The sequence below is a fragment of the Magnolia sinica genome, chromosome 8 (genome assembly GCF_029962835.1).
Source record: "Magnolia sinica isolate HGM2019 chromosome 8, MsV1, whole genome shotgun sequence".
NCBI classification, from domain to species: Eukaryota; Viridiplantae; Streptophyta; class Magnoliopsida; order Magnoliales; family Magnoliaceae; genus Magnolia; species Magnolia sinica.
Genome location: NC_080580.1, coordinates 84,568,858 through 84,593,522, shown reverse-complemented (window position 1 = coordinate 84,593,522; position 24,665 = coordinate 84,568,858). Strand labels below are relative to the sequence as shown.

Here is a 24,665-nt window from a genome sequence, read left to right as displayed (position 1 = left end):
ATGCAGAGGGTAATTGAGTAATTATTACTTACCATTAGAAATCTAATGGTATGAATTTCCTTCATTTCATGCTTGTGTTTTTGTATGTTTGATTTCAAAAATAAATGATGAAATCCATCATCATTGTTAACTCCTGTGTTCATTCATGGTAGGAGAGGTAAATGCAAATGTTTTTCATGCTAAGGTATTTTGTGAGAGGAAGTGGTTAACAAGAAGTGGAGGTGGATTCTTTTCATAAGAAGCTTAAACCAATGAACATAAAGGGAAGTTATTAAGAGTTATGGAAAAGGAGGTGAATTCTTTGCATAAGAATCACCCATATGACTTGGGGAAGCAGTTAAAGGACTAGAAAGCACTTAAGACAAGTGAATGTTAAAGATTGATGAGAGAATTCACAACCAGGATATATTTACAATCGCAAATATAAGCATGTACATAGTGATTCGGTTTACCTACTCAACTTCTGGTGGATACACTCTCCTCAAGTATACTGATATTCACTATCGGAGGTTTTAAATCAGGTTCACCTCTAACCTTTATAAGCATATACTCCAATCAGGTTCACCTCTAACCTTTACAAGCATATACTCCTGCCAGAGGCCTACACAAGGACTTGCCCATGTACTCACCCGTGTCAATGGCTGCCAAAAAAACTAAGTTGGTTTTTTATCAACTAACTAACAACCACTAGCATTCCTAATGCAAGGACCTATGTATACTCCTGTTGGAGGTTTCCACAAAGACTAGCACATACACACCCGTGCTCGGTAAACAACGTACACCCTCGTATTGGTGAATATGACCCTATACAAGAGTATAAGTCATACACAAGAATCTATCAAGTTTGAGTTACAAACTCTTACACTCAATCCTACGTAAGGAAAGAGTGTGCGTGGACTCTTACAAATGACAACTTGTTGGATTGAGCCCCTTTTGTAGTAGCATATTGAGATGCTTCTTCAATGCTCTCCTGTGCACGAATCTACTTCTCAATTTGCTCCTTTGATTGTTGATGCTGATGCTTTAACTTTTACGAGCGTTTGCCTTGCATTTGATGTGCCAATGAGGTAACCAAGGCAAGGGATGTGGTTGAATCTCTTATAGATAAAAGTGTGAGTAGGTTCCTAGTAGAGATTCACCTAGATGGGTCTTCCTAAAGAATTTAGACAATGATATACTAATAAGCTTAGTGTTTAATCTCTAGAGAATGAAGATTTCATCCACATTTTCGTACTGGAGTATGGAATGCTCATTAGATTGAATAATCATAAGAAGATTGACATGACCCTCTTTAGTATAGAGTCTAGGGTGACAGATATGAACATAGAATCATTTAGGCTTCTATTGCATTAAAAATTTATCATTATGCTCAAGAACTGAATGCTCATTTTATAGAAATCATGTTCTAACGGTTATAAAACAACGAGTTAACAGCTATGTCGATACGATTGAAAGGCTATTCGATGGGATTGATGGATCTTCAATAGGATCGAGCACACTATTGATTCCATCGAGAAACTCCATGTTTTTTCTGTTTATGGTACTGAATTGTTTCTTTGAGTGCACCGAGTAGGTCCTTTGATGCCATCAGACCTATCGATAGATTGTCGATGGGATCGAGGACCATTCGAAAATTGTTATTTTGGGTTTATATGTTTACAACAGCTATGCACCTCTTATAGCCTAACTTATCATATTCCATTACGGCTCCTAAGGCTATATGATGATTAAACAAGATTTACTAATAAATATTATGATCATTTAAAGGTTAAGATTATTTTCAGTCTAAGGTTAGGGTCAGTAAGGCACCTCATTTATTTGTTCTTCACCATTTATGCTTCACGTCCACTTGCATATTCGGTCTTCAACTTTCTAGGACTCAACTAACTCCCTGACACATGGACTCATGTGATAAATAAGTGTACAAATTAGTGCATTAGCAATAAAGATGTCATTTATCTGGGTCGTATTGGGTTTGATTGTAAGCATAAATCTAGAGGTTGAGCACTAGGTATCAAGACAACATTCTTTCATGGTGATTTGTAGGAAGAGATATATAGAGCAGTCAAAAGGTTTCAAAGTTGAAGGCAATGGGTATATGATTTACAAGGTAAAGAAGAGCTTATATGGGTTAAAAGAGGCCTCAAAGTAATGGTATCCAAAGTCACACTGAGTCGAGCTAAAGGTCCTTCCAGTTGCAGCCAAATTTCTTCAAAACATGTCTGAAATCTATCTCCTTTAGGTGACATCGAGCTTACCTTCGGTGGCACCAAATGTCACTTTGATTACATCTGCATCTAACAGTTGAGTCGAATGTACTATGAAAATCACTATTTTTTGCTAGACTGTTCTTGGCACTTTCGGTTAAACCGAACATACCTCATGTGGGATCAAACAATCTATTAATTCTGTTATTTGATTAGGTTATTTTCTAAACTTTTCTTCATCTTTAGCACTTGAATTCTTCAATATTGCCTTCCAAATATTCAATCCTCCACTTGATCATTCTTTGAGCTTTAAAATAGTACTTTAATAGACTTTTTCATCTTAGCTCTCCAAATACCTCGCATCTCAAAATGCACGTAATTAGATCAACTTAGCAAATTTATGTGTACAAAACCAAGGCATATGAAGATATGAGGAGGGAGGGGGTTCAGAATAAGGGTTTTCTCGGTTAGTGATGACTACCGAGATGTTGTCTTACGAGGCATCTATTATTTCTTGTATCATGGGGTCGTTAGAATCTGCAAAGTGTGCCAAGCAATCATTAAAAGAGTCAGGAATTTCAGCTGAGAGTGACTCATTTTCCTCATTAAAGTCTGTAATGAGATGCTCAAGGACTCCATCACCCTTAAAAGTAGATGAATGTATGCTCTCTTGCTCCAGCCCTGCACAGACAATTTGAGGGTTAGGAGACGAAGTATCGATGTGAGGACTCTGTTCATTTATACTACTCAGAAGAGGCATGGAATCGTCAAAAGTGTATAACTCAGATGGTGGCCTCAACTGGGTGGTTTCAACTTCCAGAGTCATATCAGGTAGCTCGTTCATCTCCCAAATCATATCATCATCCAATTCAGGGGAGTGATCTAAACATGCCTCACAAAGGTTGGAAGGTTTAGGTGAAAGTGGTTCATCCTCCACATTTAAATTATCCATGTCAGATAGGTGGAGTAGAACTTCCTGTGCCTTGTGATCACCTTCCTTGACCATAATTGAAGTTGATTCCAGTGAAATTTGGTTGTGCTCTCATTAATCTCATCCCAATACTTATCAGCTTCCAATTCAGTGCAGTTCACACTTGGGATGGGATTGCTTTCCTAACATTCTATTCCTAGATTGGGTTGAGGTTCGAATAAACTGACCTCTACCTCATCATTGAAATCATGTGTGTCATATGAGGGAGGTGTGTCATCATCACTGTATTTGAAAGATACCCACGTCTCTTGACCATTCCTTTGGACCGTCATCGAGATCGACTCATCAGGGAATTGAATCATATGCTCATTAACACAATCCAACTCTTCATTCTAAATTCCAGAATTCTTCAAAAGCGAGTGAGGATCACTTTCCCCTCATTGTATTTCTGGATTGGGTTGTGGTTGGGATGAGCGAGCTTCCTCTATCCTATTGAGGCGTGAATTGAGTGCTTCCATTGCTTTTCTAATTTCCACAAGACAGGCCATGTTACGCTGAATTGAATCCCCTTGAATCATTTCTGGTTGGATCTCAAAGGTAGGGGATCCAAGAGAATAATTATTATAACATGTTGTTGTTTCATTTCTCCAATTTTGATGTTTCCATTGATTACAGTCATACGAATCATAGGTGGAAGAATCTGATGGTTGGTAGTACATATTATCACTCATAATATAATCACACATTATCTTCTTTTTATTGGATGGGTGATAGTAATTCTCACTCCCACAGTTATGATAATGCCAACACTCACGTCCTGTTTTGTTAATCCGTAGGGTGTAATTGTTCTCCTGCATATGATCAAGTAAGGACTTCTTAACCGGTGGATCTTTATATTCCGATCGGTTCTCGATAATAATTTCAGAAAAGTTTTGAGACATAGGTTGTTTTCTATCGTAATCATCATCCCAATATATATTATTCTTCTCAGCATATTGACGTTCCCACTCATGCATATACATGGTGAAACTCGAACTCTGAATCTAATCCTAAAAAAAAGAAAAGATCCTACAACAATATGAAAATTAAGAGGAGGAGAAGTTGGAAAGAAGGTACCAAATGAGAAGTTCCTATGTTAAGATCCTGCAAAAGAAAACAAAAGAGATCGGTTTCTAAAATAGAAAGTCTAAAGTTAGAAAGTTCCTACAATTGAAATAGAAAGTTAGTTTCTAAAAAGAAAAGTTCCCTAAACCTAGAAGCTAAGTTAGTTTCTAAAAAGAAGACCTAGAAATAGAAATTTTCTAAAATAGAAAATCTAAACCTGAAATTAAGAAGTTTCTAAAAATAAACTAATTCTTAAAAAGGAAAGTTTCTAAAAATAAAATAGAGGAAAGATGAGTTAGTTTCTAAAATTAGAAAGAATTTTTAAAAAGGGAAATAACTAACCTAGTTTCTAAAAACAAAAGAGGAAAGTTTCGAAAAATAAACTAGTTCCTAAAAATAGAAAAATACTATAATTAGAAAATTTCTAAAAGGAGAAAATAAAACCTAAAATTAGAGAGTTTTTAAAAATAAGAAGGAAAGTTCTAAACCTAAAATTAGAAAATTCTAAAAAAAAAAACATAATCCTAAAATGGAAAGTAATGTTAGTTTCTAAAAGGGGAAAATTTTCTAAAATTAGAAAATAGAAAATTTCTAAAATTAAAATAAAAAAAGAAACCTAAAATTAGAAAATTTCTAAAACCCAAACCCTAATTCTAAAAATAGAAAAAGTAGAGGAATTAGAAAGGGATTACCAATTTAGAAGTTTATGTCATGATCCTACAAAACAAGAAAACAAGTTAGTTTCTAGAAATCAGAAAAACCTAAACTTAAAGTTTGAAAAATCCTAATCTTAAACTAATCCTAAAACTAGTTAATTTCAGAAAACGTAACCGTCAATCCCCGGCAACGGTGCCAAAAACTTGTTCACTCCCCAAGTATAGGGTTGTGATGTAGTAATAAACTCGGTGAGACCGAGGTCGAATCCCGAGGGACTGAAACCTGTACGTAATCTAAAACTAAATAGAACTATAACTAGACTAAGATGTAATCTAAATCAAGCGAATATGAAGGAATAATTGTGAATAGATTAATTAAAAACTAATAAAAATAAAGGTGGGAACTAGGGTGCCAAGGATCCACTTGTAGCAATTAGGAAGTTACCTTGTATTGATTCAATGACACAACTGGAATCAGAGTCCCATCCTCTCCAGTTGGTAAGAAGAGATTTGTCAGATCTCTGAATATCTCATGGATTTAATCATCAACAGATACGATTGGTGTAGATTTGGAAGTGATTCCATCACCTAACCATGCCCAAAAGACTATGGTAAATAACAGCAATTTACCAAACCCACAACCAATCACAAGAGAGTTGTGAAAGTTAGGAAGGGGTTCCGTCACCCAACCATGCCAAGGAGACAATGGTGAACAACAGATCCTCCTAAGTTCACAATCTCATAATGAAAAGAACATACTCAAAGCTATTGCAGATCTACTGTAATTTGAGTCACAATAAACCATTAAAAACTAAAAGTATTCCTTAATAATCAAAGTAAAATCTACAAGAGTTCAATAACCATGAATCAAAGCAAAGCTAACAACCCAATCACACTACAAGCTTCACCTCTTAGCCCTAGCTAAGAGGTTTAGCCTAGTAACATGATTAGGCTACACCTTAAAGAAAGGAAAAATAAAACAGAAAAATAAAAATAAAAACCCTACAAACTCCACTCCTCCTCTTGTGCACGTCCCAGGAATTCGGATCCCCTTCTCTCTCCCTTTATTCTCCTTTCATAGCTAAGGCTGTGTCGGTGGAGGTCAGTCGGTGACATGCGTAAGCTTACACAGCAACGTGCGCAGTAGGGCCTGCTGATTGACGCTGGACGTTGGTGGGACCCATTTCTTGGAATTGCTCACAAGATCCAATCCATTCATTGGATTGTACATGAAATTTCAGTAAGGTATGGGTGGTTTTGGAATATTATTGACGCGGCCGAAGGTAGAAATCAAGCTGCAATTTGTGCAGGGCTGTCCGTTTGTAACTGTTGAAACCAACAAGTGTGCGTGCATGAGTGCACAAGGTCAACATGGGTTTGATTAAATCGAGCCACTCTACATGATGGACGGCTCGGATTGAGCATTTGGACCATAATGGAGGCCCATTATAGATCAAACAGTGCTCTGTTTCACGCCAGAAGAAACGAAAATTTTCGTTTTGAGTCGGTGGTGTCAGAGGGCCCCATGATTGAACTCTAATGGGAAATCCATGCCGTCCATTAGAATATACTCGAAATTTCAGTAGGAAGTGACTGCTTTTAGATTGCTTTTGATGCGGTCCACCTGATTTTCTGCTTTACCGTCCATTCTGCTTTTGAACGGTTGAAAAACCAATTTTCATTGTATTATTCAATTCTGTCACCTAGGCGTGGCTGAGAGGGACCTTGTGAGTCTCATGGACGGTCCAGATCGGACCTTTGATGCACGGTGTTGGCCCACAATGATCACAGCGTAAGTCCCTGTTACACACGCTGGAATGAAAACGGACTTTCCGTTTTTAAGAAGGAAGCTCGTTGCCGTACATGGCTAGTGCACTTGTGCACTATGCACACCCAACTCAGGTGGGTTCCACTATGATGGTTCTAGGAAATCAGATCCATCCATCCGTCTTGTCTCCTCATATAATGCGTTGAATCCAAAGTTAAGGCATATCCAGATAGCATGTGGGCCCCACTCAATGAATTGCGAGGCTGATCCATCCATTGGCCCACTTCCAGAGATATCTCATGGTTGAGATTTTACATGTACGGTTAATTTATGGTCCCGAGGCCATGTATGAAGTTTCGTGTCAATTTGATGTCAGGAACCCTATGATCTTGCATTCTAGACCAATTTCATGCCTCTTTAACATGAATGACTCGATCTTCTCGGATCCCTGGCGTGTAAATCCATTGATTTTAGTCCCATAGAGTCCGTCCCTTGCCTTGGTGAATTCTGAGTGTTAATTCTATGCTTTTAGTACCTTGTTTCTGTCCGAGCTCCTAAACACACCTTGCAGCATAAACACAGTTAAATTGGGCCGTTAAACATTACCATATTAGTAAATCTAGGCAATAAATGGGGTCTGATATGCAATATTTGACCCTCAACAGTAAGCTATGGTTATCATAAGAAATGTATATTGAGAAAGTGTTCAAAAATTTTTATACGGATAAGGCAAAATGTATCAGTTTTTTCACTTGCAAGTCACATCAAGTTAAGTAGCGACCAAACCCTTTCAAGTGAGAAAGAAGAAATGAAGAAAATTCCTTGTGCATGGTGTGCACAAGGCTCAACATAGGACATGCAGTTGGTGTTGTTAGTAGATTTCTTGTAAATCCTAGCAAAGAGTACTAGGAAACATTTAAATTGATTCTCATATATCTCAGGGGTTAGTATAAGGTATATTTATACTTTGGAGGTGGTAAGACCGCATTATAAGGCTATATAGATGTAGACATGGCAGTCTAGGAAGTCCACATATAGGTACATGCTTACTTTTGTAAGGAAAGCATTGGCATGACAGTCTAAGTTGTAAAAGTGTGTGGCCATTTCTACTATAAAAGCTGGATATATTGTAGTAATAGAAGCTTACAAGTAAATATTGTGGATGAAGAGGTTCTTTTAAGAACTTAGTTTGATGCAAGATAATTATATTGTTTATTATGACAATTAAAGTTCCATTCACCTCGGTAAAAATTTAAGTCTTCATTCCAAGTCTAAGCACATGGCTATAATGTATCATTGGATTCACGATTCTCTTAAAGAAAAGTTACTACAACTTGAAAAGATCTATACTGACAATAATGATTTAAATATGACCAATGTCAGAGAAAAGCATAGTTTTGCATAAGTATGACAGGTTCAAGCATGTTGGAGCTCTCATGAGTCGGGAGGAGGAGATACTTAGGGCTCACTCCTCATGTAGAGGTAAGACCCACATGTATGCGTTTAAGTAGTCCTTTTTTTTTTTTTTTAATACCATGTGTATTGGGATATTCTGGTCTTTTGGCAGATCTCTCTTGTTTAAGAACTAAAAAAGATTTTAAAAAAAATGTATAATACAAAAACATTTAAGGTTTTTTTTTTTTTTTTTTAATTTAAATTTTAAAAGAAAGAAAAAAAAGGAGAAAAAAGAAGAGAAAAAAGGTTTTGTAGAAAAACAACAATAAGAGCCTTTTACCACCAAAATTTCTGTATTTGAGTTCATGAGGCTTCATTCACAATGCTAGTTTCTTCAATTGTCTTCCCCAAGGATTATTTTGAGAGTGTTGTACAATATTTTATAACTGGTGAGAGAACTCATGATTTCTTTTATTGTTGCTTGTAATCCACATTTGGATGATATATTTAGATATCTAAGTGAGGTTGGTTTCTTTATGATTATATTTCCATTATTTCTATCATAGTAGATTTTTTTCGGACTAGGTCCCGTGGTTTTTCCTTCACATCGAAGAATTTTTTACATAAAAAATCTCGTTGTCTTTCGCATTTTATATGTTTGATGATTTGCTTGCTTATGTTGGAAGTGATTATCATCAAATAATCTTTTGCATTACTAATCCCCTTGGTTTCCACAAGGGAAATGTGTGTGGTTTCCCAATAGTTCGATCCATTAATCTCAACTTTAATTAGGTTAGACGATCATTTCATCCAATCTCACAATCTTAAGCATCTAATCAATAGCATTTGGATGGTTAAGATCATTACACAGAAATGGGTCCAACCAACAATTTGACCCTTGTGTGGTCTAATCATGGATTGTCTTATGATTTTAACAATTTAGTTGTCTCAGGTGATTCTAACCATTCCATACATGGCTCAGAAAAGGTACAACTAAAATAAGGCCAAAACAAGTATGATTTGGATTGTTTGAATAGTGTGATTTTCATACGGTAACCCAGAAAATGGGTTCTAAGCATAATAGATAGTTTAAATTAATTAATTAGATTATATGAAATATCCAATGGAACTAAGAGCACTATTAGAGTTGTGGAGTACTTCTCAACTCATTTGATTAATTTTGAAATCAAGGAAAAATTTATCATAAATTCTAAATTTACCAAAGAATTCTCGGACGAATCAAAATGTCTTGGTATTGGTAATGCTTTTTAAGATGAGAAGGTACCAATGTACCCTCATATATTATTTCTCTTTAAAAAGTAATAAAGTCAAAAAATTTCAAAGCTATATAATTTATATGTAACGTCCAACCTGTTAAATAAATGCATCCAATCATAAAAACTGTAGTAACTAATTTTTCTTTTCTATAAAGCATCAAATGAGCTACATGTGCATTATAATGGTTTTAAGTGATTTATATTATTTTTTATGGTGTGGCTCACTTGATGTGGATCACTTTATATTTGGGTCCGCCTAACCTTTGGTTCTTTTGAACACCATGGCACATTACATCTGTTAGAGGGGTTAGATATCACATAAGTATTATGTGGGTCCTATAATTCTCCACTTTAGCACTTATCTAAAGGAAAAAAGTCTATAATACTCTGATAATTGGTAGAGGCATTACTTGGTAAAATCCCAATGTATGAGGAATTTTAGGGTAAAAATCCCATTAGTTTTTAATAAAAATATTGCAATATTTAAAAAAATTGGTGTATAGGCCTAAAAAGGTTTTACAAAAAGAGTAAATGGGCCAGGCTTGATGTCACTATCATTAGAACTGTACGCGAACCGAGTTAGCTCAGTTAGATCGCTCGACTCGGCTAGAAAAAGCTCGATTTGACTTGGTTTGAAACCGAGTTCGAGCTGAGTTGAACTGATTTTTTGAGCTTGAAAAAATTTCGAACCGAGTTTGAGCTTGCCCAAGCTCGACTCGACTTGGATCGAATCCCAACTCGAATTGAACCAGTTCGGTCACTTGGTTATTTTGATATTGATGTTGCTCAACAAGTGTTTGATGAAATGACTCAACGAAGTGTTGGCTCATGGCGAGCAAGGTATGGATATGAAACAAATTGTAACACCCTGTACTTTTCAGTACTCGGGTGTTACCATTGTAGTCTAATTTAGCAAACTTGTGTGAACGTACACACCCAACCTATGATATTCACTAGCAATTGATAATTCAAAATCTGCCCATCCCAACTATTGATCCTTAAGAGGGACAATCATATTCTCTTGGGACCTTAAGTATCAAATCAAAGTTGTAGATCACAAGATCTACCATTCATCAGGGTCCAACTTGAATGCCTTCCACCTGTTCATCACACTTAGACCATCGGACCACTCATCCAATCATGAATTTTTATCTGGATGAACCCTAGGACATTCAGACCATTGATGCTCAAATTCGAAATGATCCGACTGCTAAATTATCAATAAACGTTAACTAGATGCCATCCAATAGTCATAAGACTATGAACTAGAAATTTAAGCAGATCCAACCATTGGATCATATGGTATCAATGATTAATTATCAAAAGGTACATCGGGTAGCCTTTTCAAACATCCGAGACACAAATTATTGGGCCATTATACTCAATTTAATGATCCATCACTCGATCATTGCGATTGGACCCTAAGATCATCAAATCTACTAAGGATTTCCATATAGGTGGGGATAAAAATCCTAAGAATCACTAATGAATAGATTATGAAAAGATCTAACTGTCGAATCTCCAATGATCATAGGATATTGTCATTAGATGCACAAACCCATTGTTATGGCCCACTTAAGATTTAGATTTGCCTGATCTTGAGTTCGAGGTCCCTACTGAGTCCTCTAAAGTGAATGGATGGAGTGGATTCGAAATATGCATCACAGTGGACCCCACACAAGCATTGTGTACCAAGGACGATACTCCCGCAACACATCGAACTCGTCAACACGGTTCTAGATGAAAATTTGAAAAGAGGATTTTCCTCTTCCTTTCTTTCTTTAGGTTTTTCGCCAGGAATGGTGTTTGAAAAACGCTGTTCCGTGTTCCCATTGTGGACCACCATCTGAGATTAGATGGATGATCTGAACCGTTCATCTTGGAGAACATGTGAGTCAGACCAAAACCATACCCATCTTGCACGTTACTACGCATGTGCGTACATGCGAGCTTATGCAAAATGCCGCGTGCGGCTGTTATTTCGGAAACAGGTGTTCCATTTTCTCTGTTAGCTAATGATCCATAAATGGAATCCTCTTGCCATCCTAACCATTCTTTTAGGGTAATTTCAGCCCTCCAATTTGACCTTGCTTTAGGGTTTCCACAGCACAAAAGGCGGAAAGAATCTTTTCCGTATTTGTGCTAGCTTGATCTCGACTGTTCCTTAGCTTCCAGAAGCCTCATTGGCATATCTGGTACGTTTGTCCTAGGGCAACCAACGCCTATCTCATAACAACTACTAGTCCTCTCAAGAGATATCGGTGACTTGAGAAAATACCGGCTGCGGCTCAAAAATCTCACGCACCATTGAGTTCGAGTGACGTTCATCAAAACGTGAGTCCCACAATGATCATTGATAAAATCCACACCATCCATAGGCATCAGATCACCAGATTAGCCACACGTTGAGAAACTGCCATTTGTCGAGGAGGTCGTCTTCCCTGCTAATCTGAAAGACCCACTTCCTCTAAATGGATCCCACCTTCAGATTTGAGTCGTCCATCGGGTGGCTGATAGCCTTAAATGTCCATTCCAATAATTGGATCTCAACCATGCAAACACAATCTGAGTATACTATCGTAAAATCTCACTATTAAGAGTCGCTAGTGCGTAACTAATCCAGCGATTAGTTACGATAGAAGGCTCTAGAAATAGGTTAATAAAGCCTTATAATAGGTTGCCTTTTAGGGCTACCCTTTCCCAAAAAGGAAAGATGGAAAGAGAGAGTGAATTCGAGTCAAAGGTTGCCGCACCAACTGACTTAGTGAGTTGGAAGACTGAGCCTTGCTGAGTCCATTGATGGATGTCTTCCAGCAGAGGAAAAGAAAGGAGAAGGAGAACGGAAGCAGAAGGAGAAACGAGACAAAGAGAAGAAGAGAAAAGAAAGAGAGAGTGAGGCGAGTGCCGCACTACATTGAGTCGTACCGAGTCTGCAACCAGTGTGACGAGTTCCGTCCGAGTCTCGTCTCCACTGTCGTCTAGAGTAGAAGAAGAAGAGCTGAAGAAGAAAAGCAAGAGAAAGAAATGAGGAAGAAGTGGATGAAGGTAGAAAGAGTGGGGTGGTTGTTGTTTCACTGCCAAACCAACTCAACCGATTGAGTCGTTGGTTTGGGTTACTACTGAGTCGAGTGAACTCTTTTGGCTAGATCTAAGTTGGGTTGAGTTTGTCGAGTCCAGCTAACCTGTTGTACATGAGAGATAGAAGAAGAAGTGAGGGAGAGAGAAAATCTAATAGAGAGCGAAGGGGCATGTGCCATTCTCCATGGACGCATCGAGTCAAGTTGTGAATCGGTTGAGTTGTGTGCGATTCCAAGCATGGATTCAGACCAGACCCTACTTGGTCATGGGAGAGATAGAGAAGAAAACAAGAAAAGGAAGAGAAAGGAAATGGCAGGGGAGGAAGTAGTCAGACTGAGTCGACTCACCAAGTTTTTGGGTGAGTCGAGTTGAGTTTGGCTGAGTCGAGCTAGCTGCTGGACATTCCGACAGGGAGAAATAGAGAACACGAGAAAAGGAAGTAGAGAAAGGAGAAGAAAGAAGAAGAAATAGAGGGTGAGAGAGTTGTGGGCTTCCGAGTTTAGCCGAGTTGACTCAGTTGGGCCTGAGGAGTCAAGCACCTTATGCTATCTGTGTAGGGCTGATTCAGTTCAACATTACATCATCCGGTTCTTCAGATCCATGCCTCCACATTCAGATCAAAGTAGAAATCAACTAGAGACTTTTCCCCAAATTCCTCATTTAGAATGTGTTCTAATCAGGCAAGAAGAGTACCCACATCCTAAGGTGAGGAATCACCCTCTTGGCATTTTGCAGTCATTGAATTCCATGATATGAAATCCGTAGAATATAATTATAATATGCAAAGTCATGTGAACTTGATCTCATTGCTACTTATCCCACTTTATTTAATAAATCTTGTGTGCTTATATTTACTTCTAATACTTATGATACAAGTCTTAGAAACATGTTATATTCTCTTATTGCATCTTGTGAGAAAGATCATGTTACAATATTCTTGTCTTAGTTGGAGAATTGAAATTACTACATAGAACAAATTCACATGTATGCTAGCGTTTTATACTTGTGTGATCCTATCCAATCTAAAAATAGAGGAATTATGGAGAATTATATCAAAGTGAGATCAAAGTCACGACTTAATGTTGAAGGTCACCAAGGACCTTAAGATTTGATAGCGACCACAAATTAAGGAACGATATTGCCAAATTTAAGAGATGTGTATGAGAATCATGGTGCATAACATTCATGCATAACATATGAGCTTTACCGGGTGCTTAATTTAAGTCACCCTCCTGTTAGGTCTACTAAGAATTTTATCATTCTAGTATAACCCTCATGTTGAGTGCATTCATACCACTATGGGCCGCTCTCTTTACATGAGGCTTTTCTGGATTTTTAGGACCTCGTCGGGTGTTTCTTGAATATTTTTCTATGAGGCTAAATTACCTTGGGCGCTTTCACTACATGGTCTTTTCCAGGTAGTTAGTCTATTGTGGGTGACTCCTTTTGACAACTGGATGTGCATCCTCAGGTCTGTGACTTTAGACATATATCCATACATTCATGCACATGTTTATATGATATTACTCTCATTAAGAATTGCTAAGTTGGTTTAAACTATATTGGAATACTCTGATATGCATGAAATCTTTGAGAGAAATTCCCGCTGAGTTATCAGCCACCCTATTATGCGGTTTCACCAAATAGATGTAAGTTTATTGACGGAGGAAGACTTCTAGTTGGGATCCCAGATATAACTAATGAGGAGTCTGGCGAGGAAGGATATCGTGTCAGTTTGGTTGAGCCATTTGAGCTTAACTAGTAGTTTATGATTTTCATGCTTTCACTATTAAAACTTTATGCTTTTAATTTCACGGATTGTAATTAAAATCCCATACCATGGGATTTCATTTTGTTGACTTTTACATGTATTAAATTTCTTTGTTAATGTTCATGACATGTATGGCTTATATAGTGGTTGTCTTACACTTTATGTCATGGGATTTGCTATTAATTAAATGTATGATAGTACACTCTATAATGTAATACTCGGGTTCTCATTCGCAAGTGACTATCCTCAGATTATAAGAACTATGGTGTTACACAAATACCCTTGTATCTTGATTTTTATGTTACCTACTGAGTGTGTTTGATGAAATACCAGTAAATCGATGCTGCTGCTTTACATTTCATGAGAAATTGAAGGTGCACTCTATGTGTTTAAGAAAATGCCCCAGAGGCTCGATCTTAACTCAAACTCGGCTCGAACTGACCCGAGCTGTTGACTGAACTGAGCCGAGTTGGAGTTGGAGTTAGTTGGCCGAGTCGAGTTAATCTGTGCCAAGCTCGACTCAGTTCAACTCGTGTACACCTCTGACTGTCATAATGTTGCCCAGGTTAAGGCCCATTTACAGCGGCCATGGGTTAGCCTGGGCCCATTTTCAGGTCCGTGGGTCAGGCCTAACTTGATTATCTGGTTCGAAAAATAAACGGCCCCCCTTAGGTTGTACCTAATCCAGGTTAGATCGAGCCCATTACTAGACCTAAAATGATACGATGGTGGGCCCCCCCTGGAAGGCAATTGTTGAAAATCTATATACAAAGAGGCTGATACTGAACATCCAATCACTGGGCCTCGATTGGACAGTGTAAGAAAAGGTGAGTGAGTGATTGAGACTAAGGACAGTGGTGTTCCTAGTTTTTTGTGATCCGAGTAGCTTTATTCCTGTGGACCATCCACGGTAGATATCACAAGGTGGATGGTCCTGATTCACCTTCCATGGAATGGAGAAAACGCTATTTTTGTCACTTGCTTATTCAACATAACACACGTACGAGATCGAGGCCACTCATCAGTCGGATCTAAAAGGGTAGATGCCCCATTTTAAAAACTAAGCTGATATTACTGTCAAATATGCTACACGTGTGCATTGAATTTGAACCCACGTTGGATTACCGTATGAACCACCTGATCATCAGACTAGCCATTGTTTGATACTAGACGTCTAATCGGTGGGGTCCACCTGATGACTGACTTAAGTATTTGACAAATATACCACGTTGCCACTTATGATTTTTCCATGCCCACATTTTTAATATGTCCAAATCGTTCCTCTCTGGATGGAGCATTTCTTGAAATTACTTTGATGGGGGTGATCCTAGCCATCTAGTCGTCAGTCATCCAATAGTTTAAAAAGAAAGTGGTGGATGATCCAAATTCAACGGGCATGATCAAATGGTCAAGTTTATCTCAGTTTGATTTTTAGGCTACTATCCATCCATATTGGGATACATGAGTTGGACGGCTAGATTGGCATTTGTCCAAATATCTAAACCTGTGGTGCACGTGTACACAATCTGCATGGTTCATCTTTTGGTCCCCGTTGTAGATCGGGCCAAGAATCTGCAACGGTCGGGTGATCCTATCTTTTGATCGTTGCAGCTGCGTGGGGTTCAAAAATGTCCAGTCGATGGTCAACAATCAACAAAAAATCATCTTCAAATCAGAGGCTATGCATATCTGACTAATGCCATTTTATAGCTTTGGACCATCCAAGAGATGGAGAACAAGATGGACGGTCAGAATCCCCTACATCTTTTCCACGTGTACCAGAAGTTAGCGTTCAGCCATCTATCTTGGACTAGAAAAGGAAAAGCGGTATAGATAGTCAATGGTTGACCATTTCTTTTACCATGCTGACCAGTTTTTGACTAATGTGGACTTCCTGATTTCTCCACACGTGGGAAGACTCGAGCATGCGCTTCCATCCACAGTACACGTGGCAAATATTCATCCTCGGCCGCTCTATCAATGGCCACGATGGATGGAGCACAGATTTAAAACCACAACACTCGAACGATCCTAGGCCGCTCTATCAATGGCCATTGAATGGACGCTCAACAAGAAACCGGTCAACGGTCCAAATCCAACAGGGAAAGATGGTTAAGATTGTCCCCAGCTCTGTGGGGTCACCTTGTTCTTTATGTGACATCCACTTCGTCTATCAGTTGGGAAACCTGATATTTGGACCTGCAGCCAAAAGAAAATGCCTCATCTACAACTCAGGTGGGCCACACCACAGGGAACAATGGATAGAGGATACTCACCATCGGTTTTATTTGTGGGAAATACCATGTGTGTATATATTCCATTCACCTATTCATCAGGTGAGCCTCAGAAGGATGATTAGACACTCCGAAAATCACCCACCTCATGTGTACTTGTAAGTTTTAGACGTGATTCTACACCATTCCCCGTTTTGTGACCCACTGAGTAATTTTTGTGTTGGGTTGATTCTTGGATTGTAAGAACATGAGAAGGAGCACCTGATGCACGGAGTGGATGACTCGTACACAACAGGGTGGGCCCCACAGAACGCAAGTGTTTTACTGTTTGTGTGCAACATGTGTTTGTAGCGGATTCCGGTCCCATCCAAGAGGCCAATGTCGTGATCGAGGGACTGAATTTAGGCTACCCAGAAAAAGAAGAAGAAAGAAATGGAGTCATTTGTACGTGGCATGTGGACCGTTGTTTGGAAGTTAGGTCACAAGCTCATATCATATGATGGTGTGGATTTGGTCCCCATTCATTGTCCTCAAGATTTCAAAAGGAATGTTGGTTGGCACTACAAGTAGAAAAAGGGGTCCATTGGCTCTCGGGCTCAAGGCATTTAGCTTTGAAGATAATGAAGAAAAGGTTAGCTAGGTTTTTGGGAGAGAGGGAGGTTTAGGGTTTTTGGGTCTTGGATTTCTTAAGAAAAGATTAATGAGTTGAATGGAAAGAAGGGTTTTGGGAAGGATGTATTCTACAATCAATGCTCAGGCAAGAATATTTTGCAACTCGGGTCAAGTACTGGGGCCCACGTTATAGGGGTTCAAAGGTTGGCAAGGTGGGCCCCGCATTTAGTTATCATACAATGCCTGTATCTGAGAAAATATACATTTTGCTCAAGTTTTCTTCACTTTTTACAAGTGGGTCCCATCAATGATCCTCCATGGACGGTCCACAGTTGAACTGATGTCAAGGAAGTAGACGGTTAAGAAAGAAACTATAGAAATGGTATAGGTTCAACGGCAAAAAGGCCAAAGATCCGATTCTGCAGTCTTTCAAACAAAGACATTTTTGTTACAGTGCTATAGATTATTGGGCCCCACCCTTTCTACAGACTGGATTAAAGAACAGTGGACCCCAGTAGTGAAGACTGTCAACCCGAGCAATCTGCACATAAACTCGGTTCTGATGGATGTATGGTACTTTCTTTGGGAAAACGAGGTGCAAGAAAGAGGGTAGGTTGGGATTGAGAGAACAACGGTGCGACTTCTTAGGCAAAAAATACGGGTCAAACAAGAATCGATGTGCCATTTTCTTACAAGATACGCATATTAAAAGAATAAAAATAAAATGGAAGTATCCAAAAATGCCTCTCTCTCTCTCTCTCTCTCTCTCTCTCTCTCCCTCCCTTTCTTCACCCACCTTGAAAAATACCCTTCAAAACGTGTTAACCTCAATCTAGTGCCTGGCTCAGCTAGGGTTGAACGAGTCACTACTTGGCTCGGCTTGGCTCTGGAAATTAGCAATTCACAGATGAATGATACAAGTATATAGCATATACAATGGATTCCAGTGTGTAGTAGTGTGGTCACCATCTGATCATGATCATGTGGTGATTGGAAGCTGGGACCAAGTACTGTGATTAGCCCAAGGACCCAAGAACTCGATTCAATAGTCGGAGAGACTGGGTTGACTCGAAGAAGACTCCGTAGAATCTGAATATACGTTACTAAAACATGAAATTTTAATAAATTACACAGAAAACCCAAGAAAGATTGGACTCAACTCTGAAAAAATAAATAAATCAACGGGACGAGTTTTCAAGTAGATTAAAAATACAATTGAATTGAGTCCAGCTCAGTTGAATTTTGTCACAATATAATCAATTGGGCGTCTAGCACACAATATATTCAATCGTTCTCTTCCTTCGATGTTAAGTAGTTTTGGATGCGTGGTCACAACGTCGTGTTGATTCTGTCCCAGTCGAAGTTACTTGAGGCGGGCTTAGTCCATTTGTTCTTCAATCATCTCTGCTAATTGGGCCCTAATCACATTTTCACTTTCTGATGTATTCTATTTGTTATTTGATGGACTGATGTGGACATGAAATCTCACAATACAAGTATTAAGCTGAAGTATAAGTAAAGTCATATGTTTTTTGTAGCTTAATTTAGTTGTAGTGATTTGAGTATAACAACCCAAATTAGATGTGTATGAGAAGCAGGCTCCAACGAGTTCCCATAATAAGAAATAACAAAGAAAATGAATTTTGAAAAATGTATTATAATATTCCTAATTATCTAATTATGGGTCTTTTCTGGACTACAAAGACCATGAATCTAGTTATATTTTGAAGTATTCATATTTTGTTGTTACCAGCCGTAATTTTAAAACTCGAAAAAACTCAGCCGAGTCGACTCGACTCAGATTGGATCTCATCAAGACCCAATGAAAACTTAACTGAGATTTTTACAAGATAGTTCCTTAAGAATTCTGATTTTACGAAACACTGTCTTGATTTCTTTCAAGTTCCAAATAGTACTTCCTGTAGTGTGCAATGACCAAAATATCATACTCTTTTTTCCCCTAAAAGGTGGTTGAGTTGGAACATGTGGAACCCACCTGGCGTGTGTATGGCATCCAAATTATCCAGCAGGCGTCCCCTATCATGATCATCAGATGACTCTAAAATCAGGATGATCCAATCATCATATAGTCCATACATGATTTAAAATTTTTAACGTTGTATTTTATGGTTTGGCCCACCTAATTATTCTGTCAGCCTGAATATTTGCTTACCTGATCATCACAGTGGGGCATAACTATTGCAGGGTTGGATGCATGGGCCCACGATACTCGACTTACCACCTTAAATAAAATGGGACGATGGTAGTCATTTCATCCAAAAAGATATGATGAGTGAATTTTAGAAAGTGAAGGCATTGGTTGGTAAAATCAAAGTTCTTGGCGAATTTTGCAGACTTGAGAAACAAAAAAAATCAACTCTACTTGATAGAACTCGAAAAAAATCAATGAAACTCTGACCAAAATCAACTTGGTTTCACTAGATTCCATGGATTACCATTAGTGAAATATACTCAACATTAATTGCATTATTATTATTATTATTATTATTTTACATTAATGGCATTTTGGTTGTAGTTTTTGTTGGTTATTTTTTATGGTTCAATATCACATTATCAAATAACTCTAGGAAGTGTTTGGATGCTCAATTGAATTGAATTGTGATTATTTCAGTTAGAAGAAATGAAGATAATGAAAATGGTACATTTTAATTCCTAATGTAAACCCACTTTGGTCATTTGAACTTATCTTGACTTTGAGTTATTGCAATTCAATTCAATTGACCATCCAAACGCAACCCAAGAAAATGGAAACTCTAGAACACGAATCCCATGGAACTAAAGAAGCAAGAAAAATTGAAAGAACCCAAAAGTGTCAGGCAAGCCTAGCCATTCCAGCGATTGATTCCAAAAGTCAACAGCTGGAAGATGTCCACGTGAGGAAGCAGTTTCAGAGAGATTGCATTTACAGCAGATAGGGATTCATATCATGCTCCAGCGGAGCATGGAAAATCATACCAATTCTGTACACGTGGCATGCATGCAACCCCTGTCTAAGTAGTCCATGTTCTGGGTCCTACTTGGGTGAGGCCCAGAGACAAAATCAGGCTGAATGGGTGACTATAATTTTCTGAATAAAGGACATCTGATTGGTGAATTTGGACCATTGGCTATTTTGTTTTCAGCCATTCATTAGCTATCAACCTGATAGATTAGCAAGGATTATCTATTCAGCTTTGCTGGGACTCATGATATCGACGGTTGGGAGTGAGTTATACGATCTCTCTCTCTCTCTCTCTCTCTCTCTCTCTCTCTCTCTGAACTCCAGCACATATGATCCATCCTCGTACATCAACAGCTGCATCAGCAACAACAAACAAACAAATTCATACATCTGATTTCACCCTCTTTCTCATATTCCTTTTGCATTTTCTTTTTATAAACTGAGGCCCACTTTCCTTTAATACCTTGCCTTTTAAGCACTCTCTTCCTTTCTCATATTCCTTTCTCCTTCCTCCAATCCCTCTCCCTCCGTCCCTCCCCCCTCCTCTCTCTCTCTACATCTGCAACTCCATCTCCATTGCCAAGGAGCATGCTTGAATGTCCAGAGACAGGTAAGAAAGAAAAGAAAAATCACCCCACCCCTTCTCTAAAAATATTAAAACTCTGAACCCCTATTCCATTGTCTGGCACCTTTTTTCAGATAGGGAAAAGAAAACCCACAAACCGGACCCCTTATCTTCCCCATCTTTTTCAATTTTACTTTTCATGTTTCCTCCTTTAATCATGAGTTTTCTTACATATACATCAAAACCCTAACCCTAATTCCAACTCCTTAGCTATCGAACTTCCACTTTCCCTTTTTTTAATTTTTTTTTTTTTTTTTTTGGTAGCATTTCAATTTCAATTTGTTATCTTTCCTTTATTCTGATCTTTTGTTAGTCTTCTTCAGGGAGAGGTTTGACGAGGTAGGCAAGAAGATTAAGAGAGAAACCGATGCCACCGATCGAATGGGAAGGCGGCACTTACTAGGCCCGCCTGGGACCTTAAACACCATCACACCATGCGCTGCTTGTAAGCTCTTGAGGCGGAGGTGTGCTCAAGAATGCCCATTCTCTCCTTATTTCTCCCCCCATGAGCCCCAGAAGTTTGCTTCTGTGCACAAGGTCTTTGGCGCAAGCAATGTATCCAAGATGCTCATGGTAACCCTAATTCACCCTAATCTTCTATTCTATCTTTCTCAGATCCCCCAACTCATGCTTTGTGATGATTGGCTTTGATTGATTTAGGAGGTGCCCGAAAGCCAAAGAGCCGATGCCGCGAATAGCCTTGTTTATGAAGCGAACGTTAGGCTCAGGGACCCAGTGTATGGGTGCATGGGTGCAATATCGGCCTTGCAACAACAAGTGCAATCCTTACAAGCGGAGCTTAATGCAGTAAGAGCTGAAATATTAAAGTATAAGTATAGGGAGACTAGTGCTAATATCATTCCATCATCTCATGCGACTCTTTTCGCTTCTGGGGCAGTGTCAGTTGCAGCACCGTCGCCTGCCCTGACTGCCCCACCGCAGCCTCCTCCTCCTCCCACCACCTCTTCTTCTTCAATGTACACGCCGCCTTCAAACACCACCGATTATAGTTCCATTACTAATGACAACGTGTCGTATTTTGGCTAATTCATAGCTAAAAACACATTTTTTTCCATCTCATCTTGAATCATGTGGAAATAAAGTTGGAAAAAAATATTGGATTATTGGGTCTTTTCTTTTCTTTTCTTTTTTTTTTTTCAAATCTTAGTCGTTGGTTAAACTGTCCATATGTTTCTAAATCATATCTAATGATGGGTTTTGATTTCTTTGTTACATTTACTTTTTCCCCCCTATTTCATGGTGAAATCACTAGTACCATATTCTTCTGGTAAAGCCCATAGAATAAAAGGGAAGATTTGGTTTTTATTTTTACTCACCTGCGTAGAACATAGATATCTTAGTTGCATCATTGGGACATTTTAAGCATTTCAAGCTGTTGATTTCTATGTTTGTTATTTTTTCTGTAATTTGGGTCCCATTGCCAGTCCATGGTTCGTGATCCAGACCATTGATCTGAGATTCGCCCGAAATCTCCCAAGATGGAAGATCCTAGATTTTTTTTTTGTGGTCCATGAATAATCATGGTTACAAAAAAAAGGGTCAATTATGGGAACGCTAGGATCTTCTAGCTTGGAATGTTTTTGGGTCATGCAACATCTATGGAGGGTCCATCAAACCTATGGTCAGGATCAAGGCCAGGGACTGAGAGGTATAGAATGAGAACATCAGAACACTTGAAAAACAAAAAACACATGCAATTCATCTTCTTCTTTTCCTAGAACATGCATTGCAGGTTTGGGAAAACCATGATCTGCATGTCTGGCAGCCGGCGACGTTACACACGTGGGAGTTGGTGGGGACGTGTGCTGTTTGCACGTGTGGGGAATGTAGGTGACTGGGTCTAGGCCCCCTCACGTGTTTGTCAGTGCACTTGGGATTCTGAAATATTGAAAGGAGAGGGGACAAAAGGTGGGGTTGTTTTGAGCTTCGAACTTTCTGAGAATCTGGAGGTGTTGGAATGCTGCAATGTAAGTGGCCCACCTCTTTCTTTGAGAAATTCCGAAAGGGGGTTGGGAATGTATTATAGCCGTTGGATCTGGAGTCATGCTTCAGTGGTCCAAGCCCTTTATCACATGGCCCCATCAAGGATGGGAAACACCCACAAAACAAAAATTTCAAATTAGCATATTTTAACATTGAACTTTTTCCTTTGAATATAGACCGTCTCTATATAAATTGAAGCTTAGGATATTCTAATATTGAAAATTTTCATTGTAGCCACTATCAGCCTCATATATCTTCAGATCAACGGGTTGGATCAATGGCTATATATAGTCCCACGTATCTCATAACAATCAGCGGGAATGTATTATAGCAAACCGCTTTCCAAAGTGCCCCTGATGCTTTCAAGTTTCAAATGGTAACCCATCTTCACTCCATTCCACCCACATGTGCCATGTGGTACGTGTGTTTCATATCCGGGCCGTTCATTTTGTGGGCCTCGATATGTTGTGGAATGGAGTAAAGATCTGGCCGTAAGTGCATTAATAATATGGATGGTTGAGAGTTTTCCTAACTTGGTCCACGTTCAACGTACACGAGAGGCCCACCCCACGACCTGACTGGTTTGGCTTTCGAGCCACGAGCATCATTAGCTGGATCTACCTGGTGAACGCCACGGTCTTTCACACATGTGAGTTACTGGCACGTGCTGGCCGAGGAGGAAAGTAACCCAGACTGCATTCCATGTCTTGTTCGTTCCCCCCCCTCTCTCTCTCTCTGTTTATATAATTAGTTTTAGTCCACACAGGTGTCTCTCTCTCTGTCTGTTTATATAATTAGTTTTAGTCCACACGGGTGTACATGACAGCCTATCTACAGGCCAACGTGTGTCCCATCATTTCATACATGTTCAGGATCCAAACCGTCCATCAGGTAGGTAGAACTGTGAAGATGGCTTGGTTCCATAATCAGGCTTGTTCACTTGTCATATCAGCCATAATCTAAGGAGCAAATGGATGGCTGATAAGATGCTTAGAAAAGTTTTTCTAGACTGTCCGCCTCTTATTAACCGTGATTTCCTGGATAATGGGCCAACCTGATTTCACCCATCCAATGGACGGCTTGGATTTTGCTTCCCATAAGCCACATTGGCACATTTGTTGGCGTGTAGATGGGATGCCAGCTAGACGCGTATGGACTTAGCAAACCTCATGTTTTCAATTTCATACCATGGAGGTCTTGAAATTTGAAAACATTTCTTTTTTACTTTTTTCAATTCTTGTCGCATTCAGTTTCTTGTTGAGGTTTGGGTCCCTTGGTTCATTCTAAACCGTTGGTATAGTTGGACCCACTTCAGATGGCCCATGCAACAAAAAAAAATCCCACACGGGAAAATTCTGACTCTTCAATTTGTATCCAAGAAATACACGGTCAAAAAAGAAACTTCGAACATCGGGGAATTTTTTTTTAAATCTTTTTTTGTGTGCCCCATCATATCAACGGGTCGGATCAACAAACCATAGGTCCCACATGTACAAACTGAAAACCCAAGTACACTGTACAAACTACGAAATGTCGGCAGAACGTTGCGTAAGATTCAGTGTTTCTTTCCTATTACAACCTACATTATTTATAGGCTAGTACACTAAACCATATGGGTAACAACCAGAGGACTAATTGTCATGGGAAGTAAGGGTATCCGGGCCGTTGATCTGCTGGGAAACCGAACGGATAGGTTGTGACCGAGAAATTGAAGTGATTGGACAATCCTAACCGTTGAGTTTTTCCAGTTGAAATTGTGTACGGCTACTAAGCTAATGTTGTGTAGTCACTATTAGGATGGCTAGCATAGACATAGTCAAGGCGCCATGATGTTTTTAGAGCTATCTCAGCTCCACATGATGGTCCATCAAATCAACTGTCGTGATCAATGTACACTACTTGCACGTGCATCGTTGAAGAGTTTTTTGGTGCATGTGGGTGCATCATCAGCTGTCCTGAATCCTTTTGAAATTGCATGCGATTCAAGGGCGATTTTATTAGCTGGTGAAACCTAGATTTCTATCTTTATATTCTTATTTAT

At 39.0% G+C, this 24,665-nt stretch overlaps 1 protein-coding gene across 2 annotated transcripts; it reads left to right on the top strand.

Annotated features, from left to right (window-relative positions):
* The first annotated feature begins 20,314 nt into the window (after positions 1-20,314).
* LOC131253554 (LOB domain-containing protein 15-like) lies at positions 20,315-21,761 on the top strand. 2 transcript variants are annotated; one of them, XM_058254588.1, is made up of 3 exons: positions 20,315-20,605; positions 20,944-21,193; positions 21,281-21,761. In XM_058254588.1, the coding sequence occupies exons 1-3, from the start codon at positions 20,592-20,594 to the stop codon at positions 21,665-21,667; spliced, it is 651 nt and encodes a 216-aa protein (XP_058110571.1). In that variant the 5' UTR covers positions 20,315-20,591; the 3' UTR covers positions 21,668-21,761. The 2 variants fall into 2 exon arrangements, with proteins under 2 accessions (XP_058110571.1, XP_058110570.1); XM_058254587.1 differs by having other exon boundaries at positions 20,934-21,193.
* Positions 21,762-24,665: the final 2,904 nt, after the last annotated feature.

Coding starts and splice junctions, on each gene's coding strand:
- LOC131253554 (XM_058254587.1), top strand. CDS start 20,584: ATGCTTGAATGTCCAGAGACAG. Junction 20,606..20,933: donor GCTTGAATGTCCAGAGACAG/GTAAGAAAGAAA, acceptor ATCTTTTGTTAG/TCTTCTTCAGGGAGAGGTTT. Junction 21,194..21,280: donor ATGTATCCAAGATGCTCATG/GTAACCCTAATT, acceptor TGATTGATTTAG/GAGGTGCCCGAAAGCCAAAG.